General features: G+C 42.7%; 1 protein-coding gene across 3 annotated transcripts in view; it reads right to left on the reverse strand.

Moving 5' to 3' along the window:
- SYT17 (synaptotagmin 17) overlaps window positions 1-17708 on the reverse strand; it is a 310050-nt gene that overhangs the window by 278429 nt on the left and 13913 nt on the right. The window contains exon 1 of one of the 3 annotated variants that reach the window (XM_077448941.1): window positions 13859-13951. The exons of the other annotated variants lie outside the window; for them this stretch is intronic. Within the exon in view, the coding sequence (XP_077305067.1) occupies window positions 13859-13864 (6 nt within the window). The 5' untranslated portion in view covers window positions 13865-13951. Of the gene's footprint in view, window positions 1-13858; window positions 13952-17708 lie in introns of those variants that run through there. 3 annotated transcript variants of the gene reach the window in all.

A 17708-nucleotide genomic window follows, 5' to 3' on the forward strand; every position in this document is an offset into this window, starting at 1 on the left:
TATTGTAGCAGGAAGTGAAGGGGGCAGTGCTGTGGGGGGATGTGAAGGGGGCAGTGCTGTGGAGGGATGTGAAGGGGGGCAGTGCTGAGGGGATGTGAAGGGGCAGTGCTGTGAGAGGGGATGTGAAGGGGCAGTGCTGTGTGAGGGGATTTGAAGGGCGCAGTGCTGTGGGGGGTGTGAAGGGGGACAGTGCTGTGAAGGGATTTGAAGGGGGACACTGCTGTCAGGGGAAGTGAAAGGGGCAGTGCTGTGGTGGGGAAGATGCATAGCTCCCACCTGTCCCTGATTTTTCGAGGGATTGTCTCTGATTTGGAGCAATGTCCCTCTGTCCCTCATTCCTCGTCATTTGTCCCTCATTTTGTTCTGATATATATAGATGTATATAAAATGCATTTTTTATCTATCAAAAAGTGTTTTCCAGTGCTAAACCTTTCATCTGATTTCTAATTTGCTGCATTTGTGAATTCCAAAAGCCAATATAAAGGAATAGTAGTGGTAAAAAAAGCACTTATGGGTTTAACCAATCTTGTTTTTTTATGTAACATTCTCCTTTAAGGGGGCGTGGCGAGGAATTTGTCCTATGCCTGCATACTTTTGCTGATAGGTGTCCCTCATTCCCATTTTAAAAAGTTGGGAGGTATGAAGATGTGAAGGGGGACAAGCAGCTGCACACAAAATGAGGTGCTCCATAGAAAACATGCAGGGGTACCATTGACTCTTAAACGCACTGAAATACAAGATGCAGTTTCTCGCACTAATGCCCCGTACACACGAGCGGACTTTTCAACATCCAAAGTCCGAAGGACCGAGTCCGTCAGACTATCCGATCGTGTGTGGGCTGCAACGGACTTTTGATTCGCCAAAGTCTGACGGACTTTAGAAATGAAGCATGCTTCAAATTTTCCCGAAGGAACTCCGCCGGACCCGGTCCCCTTCGAAAACTCCGCTTGTGTGTATGCTACTCCGACGGACTAAAACCGACGCTAGGGCAGCTATTGGCTACTGGTTATGAACTTCCTTATTCGAGTCAGGTCGTACGTCATCACGTTCGAATCCGTCGGAGTTTAGTGTGATCGTGTGTGGCCAAGTCCGTTCGGCCGAAAAGTCTGTCAGAACTCCGTCGGAACTCCGGCGGAACTCCTTTGGAAGTCTGTCGGACATAAGTCCTCTCGTGTGCACGGGGCATTAGAAATACCATGGTACAAATGCAAAATGCAGTTTTCTTGCGGCTGCATTTTTAAAAAGGTGCCAGGACCTTTTCACGGCAGATAACGCAGGCACAGCAGCCCATTCAAATTAATGGGCTGTTGTGCCTGCATATATGGGCAGTGATGTAAAGAATCATCGCACAAAATGTGATTCAGACCTCTCCTGGAAGAAAAATACTAATCGGACCTCCATGAATTTTAATTCAATAACCATGCTTTAAATAAACAGGATCTTTTTATTTTTTTAGGTTTATAAACATTTTAACAAATCTTTCTCCCACTATTTGAGCTTGTGCTAGAAAAGTTTCTTCCTCTGTAAAATTCCACCTCAACTGCATTAGCTGTCATTTAGCGATTTTTACTAACCATGATGAGTGATGACAGGTGTCATGAATGATATATCGTTTCTATGAGATGGTTTAAAATATGTTTTCGTGTGAAATGTCCCTCTCTCTGCCATAATTACTAAATCCAAAAATTCAATCCTATTTTATTCCACTTTTCAGGATAGGTCAATACTTTTGTTATTATTGTTCATCTTCATGAAGAGCTGTAGTGATTACCTGGACCCCTCCCAGATGATCAAAATGTCACCTTTAAAGCATTTGTAGCACAATAGTTCACAAGGTTCATTGTTCAAGATACTCTTTTTCCCACTTAGATACTATGAAATTTGCAATTGCAGTCCATGCAGTCTGATGGTAATTTTTCATACCAGAAATAGTTATGTTTTAATGCAAAATCCAAACCTTTCAACAAAAACATATTTTTTCTCCTCTGAAGTGTTGAATACTTCTCCAATGCCCAATTCCAGTGCTTCATAGGCATTTTTGCCTAGGCAAGCAGGTGGTCACCCTGCTCCTGGTGCCTCTCGAAATAGTCAAGTCACACATCTCAGGAGGCATCAGCTTCCACACATTGCGGCTGGGAGAGGACAAACCTGGCAGTGCATCATCAGGGGCTGGAAGAAGCAGCCAGCTTCCTAAGATGTCAGAAAGGAAGATGGCGGTGCCGGACTTGGTGAGAGGCAGCACAATGGGAGGTTAAAGCAGAATAACTCTTAACTGGGCATGTGAGTTAAATGATTTAAGATAACGATAAAGTTAAATGAATCTCTCTCCTTAACTGTTCACTTCCATGTTTCATGTACCATATGGGTGTGTGTGTACAGTTAGGCATACTGTAAATACTTTGAAACCTACTCTATTGCATCAGAGATCCAAAACTTATATTGCTGTATGTACTACACTTAAGCCGCGTACACACGGGCGGACAGTCTGGCCAACTTAGTCCGCCGAAACACATTTCAGCGGACAGTCCGCTCGTGTGTGGGCTTCAGCGGACTTTTTCAGCGTGCAGTCTGGCGGAATAAGTATTTCGGAATTTCTGTAATACTGTTCGTTGGACTCGCATTTCGGCGGACAATCCGCCCGTGTGTATGCCAGTCCGCCGTACTTTTGAAATGAGCGGACTTTTCCCGCCCGGAGAAAAGTCCGCTCATTTAGAGCGGGTATCCAGGTAGGCGGGGCTCGTGAAGGAGACGTCGCTGGCCCCTGCCGCCTGGTATGGACTTAAAGGGGAACCCCAACGCCGAAAAAAAATCGGCGTGGGGGTCCCCCCCGAGTCCACAACAGACCCTTGTCCGAGCACGCTACCCGGCCGGCCAGGAAAGGGGGGCGAGCGAGCGCCCCCCCCCCCCTCCTGAGCCGTACCAGGCCGCGTGCCCTCAACATGGGGGGGTGCCTTGGGGAAGGGGGGCCGCGCGGCCCCCCCACCCCAAAGCACCTTGTCCCCATGTTGATGAGGACAAGGGCCTCTTCCCGACAACCCTGGCCGTTGGTTGTCGGGGTCTGCGGGCGGGGGGCTTATCGGAATCCGGGAGCCCCCTTTCATAAGGGGGCCCCCGGATACCGGCCCCCCACCCTATGTGAATGAGTATGGGGTACAATGTACCCCTACCCATTCACCTGTAAAATAAAAGTACAAAAAAAAACACAACACACGAGATAAAATACTTTATTGCGCAGCTCCGGGGGTCTTCCGTCTTCGGGGGTCTTCTCGCCGGACTCCTCCGCTATCTTCTTGTAGCTCTTTTGCTAGCGGAGGAGTCCGGCTTTCTTCCTCGCTGCCGGCCTCTTCTCCCGACTTCGGGGGTCTTGTCCCCCTCTTCGGTTCTTCTGCCGGGCCACCGCGCCTTCTTATAGCTCTTTTACAGGCAGTGGCCCGGTCTTCTGTCGCCGCCGCCGCCGCCTTCCGTTCTTCTTTTTCTTCTTCTTCTTCTCCAGGAGATGTTGCCTCGACGATCTCTCCAGCCGGAATGCCAGGGACGCACTGCGCGGCCACTTATATAGGGACAAGGGGCGGTGTCACATGGCTTTATGTCACATGGGTTGGTCACATGGGTTGATGTCACATGGGGACTATGACATCGTAAGGGGGCGGGGTCACCATGTGACATAAAGCCATGTGACACCGCCCCTTGTCCCTATATAAGTGGCCGTGCAGTGCGTCCCTGGCATTCCGGCCGGAGAGATCGTCGAGGCAACATCTCCTGGAGAAGAAGAAGAAGAAGAAGAAGAACGGAAGGCGGCGGCGGCGGCGACAGAAGACCGGGCCACCGCCTGTAAAAGAGCTATTAGAAGGCAGGTGAATGGGTAGGGGTACATTGTACCCCATACTCATTCACAAAGGGTGGGGGGGCCGGTATCCGGGGGCCCCCTTATTAAAGGGGGCTCCCGGATTCCGATAAGCCCCCCGCCCGCAGACCCCGACAACCAACGGCCAGGGTTGTCGGGAAGAGGCCCTTGTCCTCATCAACATGGGGACAAGGTGCTTTGGGGTGGGGGGGCCGCGCGGCCCCCCCTTCCCCAAGGCACCCCCCCATGTTGAGGGCACTCGGCCTGGAACGGTTTAGGAGGGGGGGCGCTCGCTCGCCCCCCTTTCCTGGCCGGCCGGGTAGCGTGCTCAGACAAGGGTCTGTTGTGGACTTGGGGGGGACCCCCACGCCGATTTTTTTCGGCGTTGGGGTTCCCCTTTAAGTCCATACCAGGCGGCGGGGTCAGCGACGTCTCCTTCGCGGGCCCCGCCTACCTGGAGACGCGCTCGAAATGAGCGGACTTTCCTCCGCGTGTGTGGGCGAGTCCGTTCATTTCAAAAGTAGGGCGGATAGTATGGCGGACTTAGTACACCGTATTAATCCGCTCAAAAAGTGGTGTGTGTGGTCAAGTCCGTTCATTCGAAAGTATGACGGACTGTCCGTCGGATTGTCTGACGGACTAAGTTGGCCAGACAGTCCGCCCGTGTGTACGCGGCTTTAGAGAGACCCCGCACTTACACCTTCATGATAATAACCCTTTATGATTTTTGTATAAACTCTTTTTTTCTGCTTTTCATATTTTGCTCCTTACGGCTTACATTGATTTTGGTTTGTTCTACACTTTGTTCTGAACTATTAATCCTTTATGTACAACTTTTTTGCCGCTCTCCACTACTTTATAGTGTCTACTGGGTTCTCCGTTCCTAACATATTCATTTCACCTTACATTTGAATTTTTAAATTACAATGTGGAGCTGAGTCAAACTATGGCAGTGGTGACTCCATTGAGTCAGCCAAGGAACAGTTGCCCATTACTATGGGTAATACCTCTTCTTACTGACATGGTTTCTGCCTCTTTATGTGATTTGCCTGAATTAACATTTGGTAACACTGCTGCAGGTAACCCCAAATTGGGCACAATTAGCCATTTTTCCTCCCCTGTGTCATGTGGCTTGTTAGTGTTACAAAGTCTCAGGTGTGAATGGGGAGCAGGTGTGTTAAATTTGGTGTTATCACTCTCAAGCTCTCATACTAGTCACTAGAAGTTCAACATGACACCTCATGGCAAATAACTCTCTGAGGATCTGAAAAAAGAATTGTTGCTCTACATACAGATGGCCTATTATTATTATACAGCATTTATATAGCGCCAACAGTTCGCACATCGCTTTACAACATGAGGGCAGACAGTACACTTACAATACAAATCAATACAGGATGGATCAGAGGGCCCTGCTCGTTAAAGTTTACAATCTAGAAGGGAGGGTCAACTGGAACAAAAGGTAATAACTGTGGGGGGTGAGCTGATGAAGAAAATGAAAATACAGTTGTTAGGCGTGGATAGGGTAAGCTTCTCTGAAGAGAATGGTTTTCAGGGATTGTCTAAAAGCTAATAGAGTAGGAGATAAGTGGACAGGTTGGTGTAAGGCATTCTATAGGATTGGAGAGGCTTTCGAAAAGTCCTGGAGGTGAGTATGGGAGGAGGGGACGAGGGAGCTAGAGAGCAGAAGGTCTTTAGAGACCTAGACTATAAGAAGATTGCAAAGACCCTGAAAATGAGCTGCAGCACAGTGGCCAAGACCATACAGGGCAGGCCAGGACAGGTTCCACTCAGAACAGGGCTCACCATGGTTGACCAAAGAAGTTGAATGCACGTGCTTAGCATCATATCCAGAGGTTGTCTTTGGAAAATAGATGTATGAGTGCTGCCAGCATTGCTGTAGAGGTTGAAGGGGTGGGGGTCAGCCTGTCAGTGCTCAGACTATACACTGCACGCTGCATCAAATTGGTCTGCATGACTGTCGTCCCAGAAGGAAGCCTCTTCTAAAGATGATGCACAAGAAAGCCTGCAACAGTTTGCTGAAGACAAGCAAACTAAGGACATGGATTACTGGAACCATGTCCTGTGTCTGATGAAACCAAGATAAACTTATTTGGGTTAGATAGTGTCAAGCATGTGTCGTGGCAACCAGGTGAGTACAAAAACAAGTGTGTCTTGCCTACAGTCAAGCATGGTGGGGGGAGTGTTATAGTCTTGGTCTGCATGACTGCTGCCAGAACTGGAGAGCTACAGTTCATTGAGGGAACAGTGAATGCCAACATGTACTGTGACATAATGAAGCAGAGCATGATCCCCTACCTTCGGAGACTGGGTGACTGAGCAGTATTCCAACATGATATTGACCCCAAACACACCTCTAAGATGACCACTGCCTTACTAAAGAAGCTGAGGGTAAAGGTCATGGACTGGCCAAGCACTTCTCCAGACCTAAACCCTATTGAGCAGCTGTAGGGCATCCTCAAATGGAAGGTGGAGGAGCAAGGTCTCTAACATCCACCAGCTTTGTGATGTCGTCATGGAGGAGTGGAAGAGGACTCTAGTGGCAACCTGTGAAGCACTTGTGAACTCCATGCCCAAGAGGGTTAATGCAGTGCTGGAAAATAATGGTGGCCACACAAAATATTGACACTTTGGGCCCAATATGGACGTTTTGACTTAGGGGTGTACTCACTTTTGTTGCCAGCGGTTTAGACATTAATGGCTGTGTGTTGAGTTATTTTGAGGGGACAGCAAATTTACACTGTTATACAAGCTGCGCACTCACTATTTTACATTGTAGCAAACTGTCATTTCTTCAGTGTTGTCAGTTGTCACATGAAAATATATAATAATATATTTACAAAAATGTGATGGCTGTAATCACTTTTGTGAGATACTGTATATTACTTGGTAATGTGTGTCATCTCACAAGAATTCATGGATGGAACAGAGTATAACGGGTTTGTGGAGTGGAGGAGAGTATAGGAGGCAGCACAAGAGCAGACCATACATCATGAGGTAAAAAAAAGAAGCAAAATAAGGCCGGGTTCACACCGCTGCGATGCGGGAACGCCGCGAATCCGCGGCGTTTTCCCGCATCGCACACCTCCCGCCGGCAGTTCACACTGCCCTATTCGGACGGCTGGGAGTGTCAATGATATGTTAATGACACCCCCAGATCCGTCCGCATATCGCAGTGCGATCTGCCGACTCGCACAGGAATCGGATCGCATGGTGTGAACCCCCATGCGATCCGATTCTGTTGCGGACCAAAAAAAGGGTCCCGTGCGAGTTTGCTGCAGGACCGATGCGAATTCAGCCATACTATCTGTATGGCTGTACTCGCATCGCTACGGAGATCGGATGTGATTTGCGGTGCGAATCACATCCGGATCTCCCCCCGCAGCAGTGTGAACCCAGCCTAAAAGCTAAACATAAAAGGGGGTGGGGGTGGATAAAGGAGCCTTAACAGCAACTGGTTGTGGACCAATGGAGCATGGGGGAAGAATGAAAGCTGTTAACAGAACAGGGTGGAGGTAATAGAGGAAAAACAACTGACCAAGGTACATTGGGAAAAGGCTGGGAAAGCAGAACTGTACATAATCTCAGAGGAAAAAGGGTGTAGGGACAGTAGTAGTGGACCTCTTCACCTGAATCACTTGGTGAATGTAGGAATGTATACCCTAAAACGAGCCTGAGTTACAAAATCTATGGAGCTGCCTGCTGTTGACTAGAGCACGAAGGAGTGTTGGACGTTGCTGGAGGTTGCAGCCCTCAGATACACCCTGGTTGGTAACAGCATATGGCTAATAGGGAGGAGGAAGGGTACAGAACTGTGAGACAAGTTTGAATATAAATAAGCCAAAAGGCAAATAAACAAGATCCAATACTCTGTTGCCAACATGGATCCCCAAGCAACGCCCAATCAAGGAAGCTGGTTCCTTGTAGTTATCATTGCCAGAGAATGTAATGTGGACAATATGGATCTGGACTCTTCTCTATGCACTGAGCACTGGCAGAATACTCTGTGAAAATCAGTTATAAAGGAAGAATTGGATTTTGGAAGTACTGCCAGAAAACAATTAGAACATTGTGGCTCAGTGGAATTAATACATTAATACGTTACCCTTACCCCTCCCAACATTAGTTGCTACAGTGACCTTTAAAAGAAATAAGAAGTTGGACAGTTCATGAAGCCACATCAACCCCTAAACCTGGAAAGTGTTGTTAGCTGCTTCCAATAGGGTCCCTGCAGTATCTAAGGTTTTAGCAGGGGAGCTTACAAGGACAGCATTTTCACTCAATGTTCAAAAAATAATTAAACCTCTGCTCTCCCTTCAAGCAGCTATCTGGCTCACCCAGGGCTACAAACAGTCTTTTTTTTCCCCATTGCGGCTATCTTACCGAGCTCATTATGATTAATACACACTGTTCAAACTCTACATGTTTAGCCATATCCACACCAACCAACAATTCTGCTGTGCAATGCCACTTCTACTTCTTGAAGTCTTTTTGCTGAATAGAAAAGGTGACAATGTAAGTTATACACATAGCTTAATCACATATGGTATACCACACACATGCTATACACATTTTACACTGATTAGAAACTGCACATAAGTTCTTACATTATCCTCTTGCATCTAGCCAGTCTGTAGAGCTACAAGTCCTACCGTACCATTTGTAGCATGGCCATTGCCTGCCTCTCACATCCCCGCACTAGCTTCTACCCCGAAACACACATACAATGACAGGCACAACTAACACAGAACCTATATATATATATATATATATATATATATATATATATATATATATATATATATATATATAATGTTTGTAAACGCACCTGCCTGCTATTCATTGCTGATCTGTCTTCTTTTCAGCTGTTTACAGGACACTAAATTACATTATTTATCTCACTCTTCAGCCTAAATGTGAAAGTTTCATATACTGAATGGCTCACTACGGCTTTTTATATGGCTCACAAGCTTACAAAGGCTAGGGAGCCCTGCTGCAGCTAAAGCAACAATGCAATAGCTTTATATATTCCACAAAGAGACAGTTTTATCCTGATCAAAAGGAGGGTTGACTTTTCTGATACAACAAAAAGTTCCAACGTTTGCTCATCTTTCAAAGGTTGTTAAAGTTGAACTCTGGGAAAATTATTTTTGAGATATTTGACTAAGTTACCACTAATGATGTGCGCCTGCTGCTGTATTCACTTAAACCGTTTCATTACTCCATTGCAATATTTATGCCGCTCTTTACACCACTTACTTCAAACTGCTGCACTGTGTACACTGCGCTATACAGTATGTTACATTCCCCAGACCACTGACCTCTGCACGACGTGTTGTCAATTTATGCCATTAAGGAATATTTTTAGAATTCAACACCATTCAATCAATGGGCACACATTTGCTTATATGGATTAAATGGAATGCATTCTATTTATTATTGATCAGAATACATTTATAAATGTATGTGTTAATAACATTATTTATATGTATATATTTTTTACATTTGCATTTACATGATAGCTGCCATATTATCTTATTAAAAAGCAGGCTTTGTTTCCTGCTTTGCAGTGTCACACAATGGTTTTGCTTTTCCGCTCCTACTCAAAATGAAAGTTGATGATTTGGCTGACTCATTGAAAACAATGCTCTCTGTTCTGTATATCCTTTCCCTGTATCATTCTGATGTTATGGAACATGTCTCCTGAATAGATAAAAGAATACAAAAAAGAAAAAGAAAACTATGCTCTCCCTGTGTAAGTGTCTTAGCAGTTCTTAAAGAGGAACTGCAATCTGCTCACATAATTTGTAATAAAAACATCTTTGCCATTCTACAGCTTCCCTCAAACCACTTTGCATATTATTTTATATATACTGTGATTCTGTACTTGGCAAATATGCTTCAGAAATCTCCCTCCATTAAGTCTGACAAGCAATTGCAGGTAAGTGTTTGAGGACGGGGGGCATAGAAAGATACCGGGGCATTTTTTTTACTTAAAGTGGATGTAAACTCTCACATACCCAGTGAAGTGAACAGCCTCAGATGATACACAGAGATTAAACTAATCTCAATACATAAGTTTTATGTATATCTGCTGTCTACAGCTTTATATACTGTTTAAAATGTTCATATTGTGTTAGGAGATTTTCTCTTCCTGGTTGGCACTGCGGTGAAGCCTGGGCATACAGCCAAAACAGCTGATTGGAGGAAACTTGATCGGAGAGAATTTGTCAGGAGTTATCAGGCTGATAACGGAAGAATGGAGCAGGAGACAGCTATGGGACATAGTGCTTTGAAGAGAGATAACAAAACACTGCAGATATATGTGCCCAGCTCACATTTCATGAAGCGTGTTTACATCCACTTTAATGCAGGGAATTCTAGCATTTAGTACCAAATTAACGTGATTATAAATGTATTTTCCTTAAAATAACAAACTGGTTTATACTTACCTGCTCTGAGCAATATAGATGCACAGAGCACACCCGACACTCCTCTTCTCGTTTCTCTCAGCATTGCTCCTGGCTCCACCTCCCTGGCGAGTGCGCCCATAGAAAGGAGCTTCCTATGGGGGCAGAGTGAGTCCCCGGCCAGTTCCAGCTGAAAAAATGCTGAGAAGTGTGGACGGTTTGTCTCCATCTTACACTACAGGACTGGCAGGTGTGGATCCAGGTTCCAGCAATCCCGCTAGACATGGGATCCGTTTCTCTGCCTCTCTTTTGCCCACATAGCGTGCAGGATGATGTTGATGATGTATATCCGGGACCCGCCCCGAGTCTCGGGTATATCGGCTGGGGCTCACCGATGACTCTTCAATCCCTCACAATGAGAGAGACACCGCATCAATGGTTTCACACTGGTATCACACATGTAAGGTAGGCAGGGGTCTCCCGTGACTCCATTCACACTTTTTTGCTCTTTTCCTGTTTGGGTTTTTTGGGGGTTTTTTTACACTCACATATTTCACATCATTCATATTCACAATTTTTCCCTTTTATCACATTTTTTCACTTTTTTTTTCTCGACATTTCATTATTTCCATACACCATTCACTACACAATCATATCTTCCAGATTGATGTGGATTGTTTGTTATCATCCATCCTCTCAGGGATTACACTGTGATGACCTGACCTGCCACCTGGCTGACCCCTTGATCTGGTGTTGGTTTTTCCTGCCTCAGCTCCAGGCCAGGTATGTACGGGGGACCCCTTCTTCCATTCCCTTCACCCTCATATTAGCCGGTATATGTTTCGAGCTGATCTGTAAGTATCAGTTTATTAAAATAGTCTTTAAGGTAATTTTTGGGGAATTTTCAGAAATCTTCCCCTCTCTCAATTTTTATGAAGGGTTTATCATATTTACATATTTGATTTTTTTCTGTGCTTACAGTGATTTTTTGCATTTGTACCCCTGATGAGTGAACATGATTCACAAAACACGTAGAGTTCTTTATTCATGTGATGCCAAGACAGTTTGCCTTTTTATCCAGCATTTACTTAGTTGTATGTATATGTATAACTATGCATTATCATCTCAGACAATGTATATGTCCATGGTATATTTATACTATTATGTCAGCCCATTTGTATATGGTTGTATTTATGTTTTGAAAACTTTATCATGCACTACTAGACCATGCAACTGCGTTTGATATAATAAAGGTTTTATCATTATTAGTATACACAATACACTAATTTTTTGCAGTTCCACCATACTCTTTCCATTCTGGGATGATGGATTGAACAATGCTCTGTGAGATGTTCAAAACTTGGGTTTTTTTTATAACCTAATCCGGCTTAAACTTCTCCACAACTTTATCCCTGATCTGTATGGTGTGTTCCTTGGCTTTCATGATGCTGTTTGTTCACTAAGGTTCTCTAACAAATCTCTGAGGGCTTCACAGAACAGCTGTAATTAATACTGAGATTAAATTACACACAGATGGACTCTATTTACTAATTAGGTGACTTCTAAAGGCCATTGGTTCCACTAGATTTTAGTTTGGGGTCTTAGAGTAAAGGGAGCTGAATACAAATACAAGCCACACTTTTAACATATTTATTTGTAAAAAACAATTCAAAACCATTAATTATTTTCCTTCCACTTCACAATTATGTGGCACATTGTGTTGGTCTATCACATAAAATCTGAATAAAATATATGTAGGTTTTTGGTTGTAACATGACAAAATGTGGAAAATTGCAAGGGGTATCAATACTTTTTCAAGGCACTGCATATTATTAATATTATTATGCAGGATTTATATTGCGCCAGAAGTTTGCGCAGTGCTTTTAATTAATACAATAACCAAAAATATGAGAAATCATGTTGAAAGTCAATGTGAAAGTATATGAAAGCCATTAAAAATATTTTAAACTAAAATGTGAAAATAAAAATCTTTAAATATGTAGACATTGAAAATATATGATATTTACTTTACTGTAAAAAAAAAAATGCTTATATCAGATGACTGCATTTTACCAATTGTCCATGTCAGATTTGGTAGCAAACAGCCTATAATTGTTAATCTGATAAAAAATAGGTAAGTAGCTGTTGAGCAACTTGATAACAAAAAAATTTACTGAGTTAACAGCAATCAGGATTTTGTAACATCTAATTCTCTCTCCTTGAAGTACTACAAGTCACAGCATGTCATGATAACATTTGACAGGTGTTCTGTTATAGATAGCTCAGGTATGACAACTAATTGGCCACTATTTGAAAGAACATGAGTATTCAAAAAATCCCAGAACAGTGTAAGAAAGTAACCGGTGTTTAAAAAATTGTGTAAATGACAAGAAGAATATATACATCTACCTGATTAAAACAGCCATTGTGCAAAAACAGGAGAAATAAAGAAATGAGTAAATACTAAATGCAAAAAAAAAAGAAAAAAACAATTCAAACTCCAAATATTCTGTGACTGTAAATCAACATATTTTAAATGTACACTACCAACGTGGTACCAACAAGCCCTCCTCTGTAATATCATTCAAATACAATCACAAATGTGACATATTATAAATGTGATAATTTAAAGAAATGAATTACATGCCCTAACACTTGGCTCAATAGAAGTAAAAGAACAATGAAAGTCTTGTAGCAATTGGGTCATGCAAAACGTAACTATGGGTTAATATGTGAAAGCATGTGCCATAAGAAAACATGGCATGTTTGAAAGAGCGTTGTTCTTAACAGATAAAATGAGCATTTGTATCTCCACCGTGACATATGTAATCATCCACTGCCTCCCTCAATTCCTCAAAATTCTTATTGACCAGATCCTGTACTGTCCATGGTACTTAACACTCTCCCTATCACAACCATTACTTTCCCTTTAAATCGCTGGGATCTCCAGCAAAGACCCCAACCCCGCCACTCCCTCTACATGTGTCTTAGTTTAATTTAGCAAAATCATAAAAGAGTAAACAAAAACAAAAAAGGAATCCTGGCATAGCCGTTATCATCTGCACCTATTATTCTGAAATGTATCCTATATTTGTGAAGAAAAAGTTTATAATCATGTTTAAGTTTAACAATAGCCACCCCCCCCCCCCCATCCCTCCCTTACTGTTATTTCTCCAACAGATCCACTGATACTGCTACACAATGTCTGGAGCAACTGCAAGCCAAGCGTTACAAGTCTGTTTTTCAGTCATCCACACCCTTTGTATTTTTTTTTTTTTCTTACAAAGATACATAACAGACAGCTTTTCAATAGTAATAGGATGATAAGTGACATTATCTGATCAGCAGAGTCAAAATAATGTAATTCTCCAGCATGTCACAGTCATTACAGGCTGCTGCTTCAATCTAGAAATACATGAATTTATATGCTGCCATAGTCATGAGCTTAGTTATACAAAGACACAACTTTCCTTTCTATATTATCATAAAAACAATCTCACAGCAAAAGTATCAGACACTGCAATAACGTTCTAAAATCAAATACAACATGCAGTCTATAATTATATGCTATAGGAATACTTACAATCATTGTCTTTCCTAATCAATGCAAGGCAGACTGAGTGTTTTCTGCACTGATATTCCAGAGCCACTGATATATTAGATTACATTTGATTACAGTGAGATAGTTGCGTAGCAATGGCTAACTATGTGCTTGCACCAAGATTAATCCAAAGAATCCTTCATATATATGCAGAAAGAATGCGTAGGGGATGGAAGAGGACAAGATGGAAAGATGTACACAAGAAGTGGGTGGACGGCATCAATCGAGGTGCAAAGAGTCAAGAGTGGGAGGAAAGAAGAACATAAAAGGATGGTGGGGGACAAAAAATATGGGGTCCAGAGACAATGACAAAAGAACCGAAGAAGGGAATACAATGTATGCAGCTGAATGAAGAGGTGTAAAGTACCAAGAGTGTGTTACAATCCTGCAAAGTTGGTGATCACCTGTAATTTATTATTTCACATAATGCATGGAAGAGGAATGTATTGGTTTTCCCAATGATGACAACTTTAATGTATTATTGTAAGGCTTACTTTTTGCCACATGTTGACATGCTGAAATTAGCGCCCCTACCTCTGCTGAAGTAAGTAAAGATCAGTGCAACAGCCACAGTTCTTGGAAAATATCACTAAACTATCCAACAACTTAACAGTTCTACACCTGCCATGGCAGAAAACCAGGTGTGGCTTTATTAGTACAAGGGCATGAAAGATACCATGTTTTTTTTTTACTAAAGACAAAGTGCAAAGTGTACTTGAAATTGCACTGAAAGTGCAGTCGCTGTAGATCCGAGGGGGAGATGCGAGGAAAAAAAACACAATTTTAGCTTGCACATGATTGGATAATAAAATCAGCAGAGCTTCCCCTCATTTCAGATCTACCCTTCAGATTTACAGTGACTGCACTTCCAAGTGCACTTTCAGTGTAATATCAAGTGCACTTTGCACTTGTAGTTTGCACTTGCAGTGCAAAGTGGACTTGACTTTTGTAAATAACCCCCCATATTAAATACACCTCCAGAAATGTACAGAAAAAGATGTATATTTTGTGCATCTTACAAACTGTATGGTACCAACTGTTCTGTGTGCAGTGCAATATATTATATACACTGCATATACAGTTTTATATATATATATATATATATATATATATATATATAGGTGTGTGTGTGTGTGTGTGTGTGTGTGTGTGTGTGTGTGTGTGTGTGTGTGTGTGTGTGTGTGTGTGAATGTATATACATAATCATTGTAATGTACAGGTTCAATTATAATTTGAATAGTGGTTTCAATTGCTTGTGCTTGAACTGGTCATGAGCAAACATTACCATGATTACTATAAATCGGACAATTTGTATTTTGATTTTGCACTTGCATGCCAGGAAAAAGACAATGTGCAGTATAAAACCAGGTAGAATTATATTGGTCTTAGTTTCCACGTGTTTTTGTAGCTTCAAATCTTTGTTGACAGTGAATTGTAATAGATGCAATGCTATAATAATGATAATAGTTACTATTACACAAAGTTGCCACAAAGTGAATTGGTGGAATAAACAGGAACGGGCAGTCCACTAAACAAGGTCAGTTCTGTTTACTGTTTCCTAGCAGTGGCCCAAGGTTTGTTAGATTGGTTAGTCTTACCAAAAATTAGTTGGGGCAGACACAGCTTGTTTGCCTGGCTTATCATCTTGATGCTTGTTCAGTACTGCATTGGGGCCATATTTGTTTTAAATTTAGACCTGTAACTTCTTTGCAACAAAAATATACGAATAGTATACTGAATGGCTTTCATAAATTCAGGTGCCTCCACCTTCACACATCTCTCAATATCTTTCAAAATGTGGACAGTCCTTAAACCTGCAGCACAGTAATTTGAAAAAAATCAATTCTGAGGATACAGGCCAGTGTTTAATATTACTTTGTCAAGTCAGGAGTTTAAATATTTAAGTACGTTACAATGCTCTGGCAGATGAGGAGACGTGTGAAGGCATTGCAGGGTAGGTGCAAATAATCCCAGCTGCCACTGCAATTCCGGATTGAAAGGGTCACTTTGAAGTAAACTGTGGCCAAGCTACAGACATTCAAGTATTTACATATTCACTAGTAAATAAGGTTTAAGACAAGTCCTAACTGACCTCTGTGGCTTAAGACACAGTGAAGCAATTCACTCTCAAAATGTATACAAAGGCACTAGTTGCAATTCAATTCTTAGCATCCTTATCTCACTCTGTTCTCTCTCCAAAAGAAAGCCTTTCATCCTTTTAATGTGCCCACATCTACAAAGGTGAGTGAGAGCTTATTTATAGGATTATTTACTGTGTGTTTATATGATATAAATACTTAACAAGATCTATGCACACTAAAGTATTTGTATTAAAGTGTTGTTTTTTTTTACGCTGCCCGCTTTTTATTTTTAACCCTTACCTTAATGGCGGTGAGATCAGCACATTTTAGATACTCACTCATCCAGCGGGTTCCAGCACAGTCCAGCACAGATCCTCCTCTCTTCTGGCAGCGCTTGATCTCGCACCACAATGTTTTGGCGAGATGTCCTCAAGAAGATGCCAGCTGTTCCAGGTTCAGCTAGCATGTCTTTTATTGACGCCCAGCTGGGCCCACCCCCTCTTCTTTTACTGAATGAAAGGCTTTGCCTGCTGGGACATGCAACGTTCACATCCGAGGAGGAAAAGGGGGAACAGGGCACGTTATTATTTTCCTAGGCGAAAGATGTGCAAGTGGGGGGGGGGGGGGGGGGGCAGAAAATTTTGATTTAAAAAAGTGAAGAAAAAAAATCCTTAATTGGGCAGAGGACTGGAGGAGGAGGGGTGGAGAGCAGGGATGATGGTATGGAGGGTCAAGATCCACTTTAGCAAGCAGTAAAGGTCCTTTAAAACAAGCCCTTTTTCACCTCTGCAGCTATAGACATTGTGGAGACACAAATTTGAATTTAATGATAGAGGCACTGAAATTTGTGCTTATTTTCCCTTTACTTTTTGTGGAGAGGAGAATCTTGGCAGCCTGTCAGTCCTCTAATATACTGTATACACACACCAATTATTTCTAATGCCGCGTACACACAACCAGACTTTTCAGCAGACTAGGTCCGAAGGGATTAGTCCGTCGGACAATCCAATCGTGTGTGGCCTAGTTCGCTCGTTTAAAAAAAAAAAAAATTAGACGCACCTAGAAATAGAACATGTTTCAAATCTATCCGACATAGTCAATTCCGATGGACTAAAAATCGGTAACCATTCGTCTGTGTGCTGGTCCGACCAAATATGACGCAAGGGAACTGACTATTGAACTTGTTAAGTCCCATTTACGTCATCACGTTCAAAATTAACGGACTTTCGAAAGGACTTCAGTCCGTTCGTGTGTGGCCAAGTCCGTCTGAACTCCACCAAAAGTGAGTCGGAAAGACTGTTGGACCTAGTCTGCAGGACCCGGTCGTGTGTATGCGTCATAAGGGTTTGGTCACATCAGCAGCTGCACTAATCACACAGCCACTGGTGATCACTGGAAGGAAATAGAGTTGACACACACCACACGGTTTACTTTGTATTTTTTGAATTTTATAGAAATATCAGAAATTACATTTTATAAAGTTTTATACACCACAGAAGCATTGCAACCGAGTGACCTGAAAAAAGCTGAACTCGCATCATTTCATTCCCGAATATCGATCCCGGTTTCAGCAGCAATTTCAGAGACATCTGTGCGGGTTTCTGTACAGATGTCAATGGAAATGCCAAAATCAAAAACAGTAGTACAGAAACTACTTTTTGAAATCGGTGCGGCGCCACAAATGGAGCGTCGCACCAATACGGTCGGTGCCATTGCCGGCAATTGCCACCGATTTGAAATGTCAAATCGCA

This window comes from Lithobates pipiens, unplaced genomic scaffold (assembly GCF_037356315.1).
Source record: "Lithobates pipiens isolate NorthernLeopardFrog02 unplaced genomic scaffold, aLitPip1_a1.2 Scaffold_22, whole genome shotgun sequence".
NCBI lineage: Eukaryota > Metazoa > Chordata > Amphibia > Anura > Ranidae > Lithobates > Lithobates pipiens.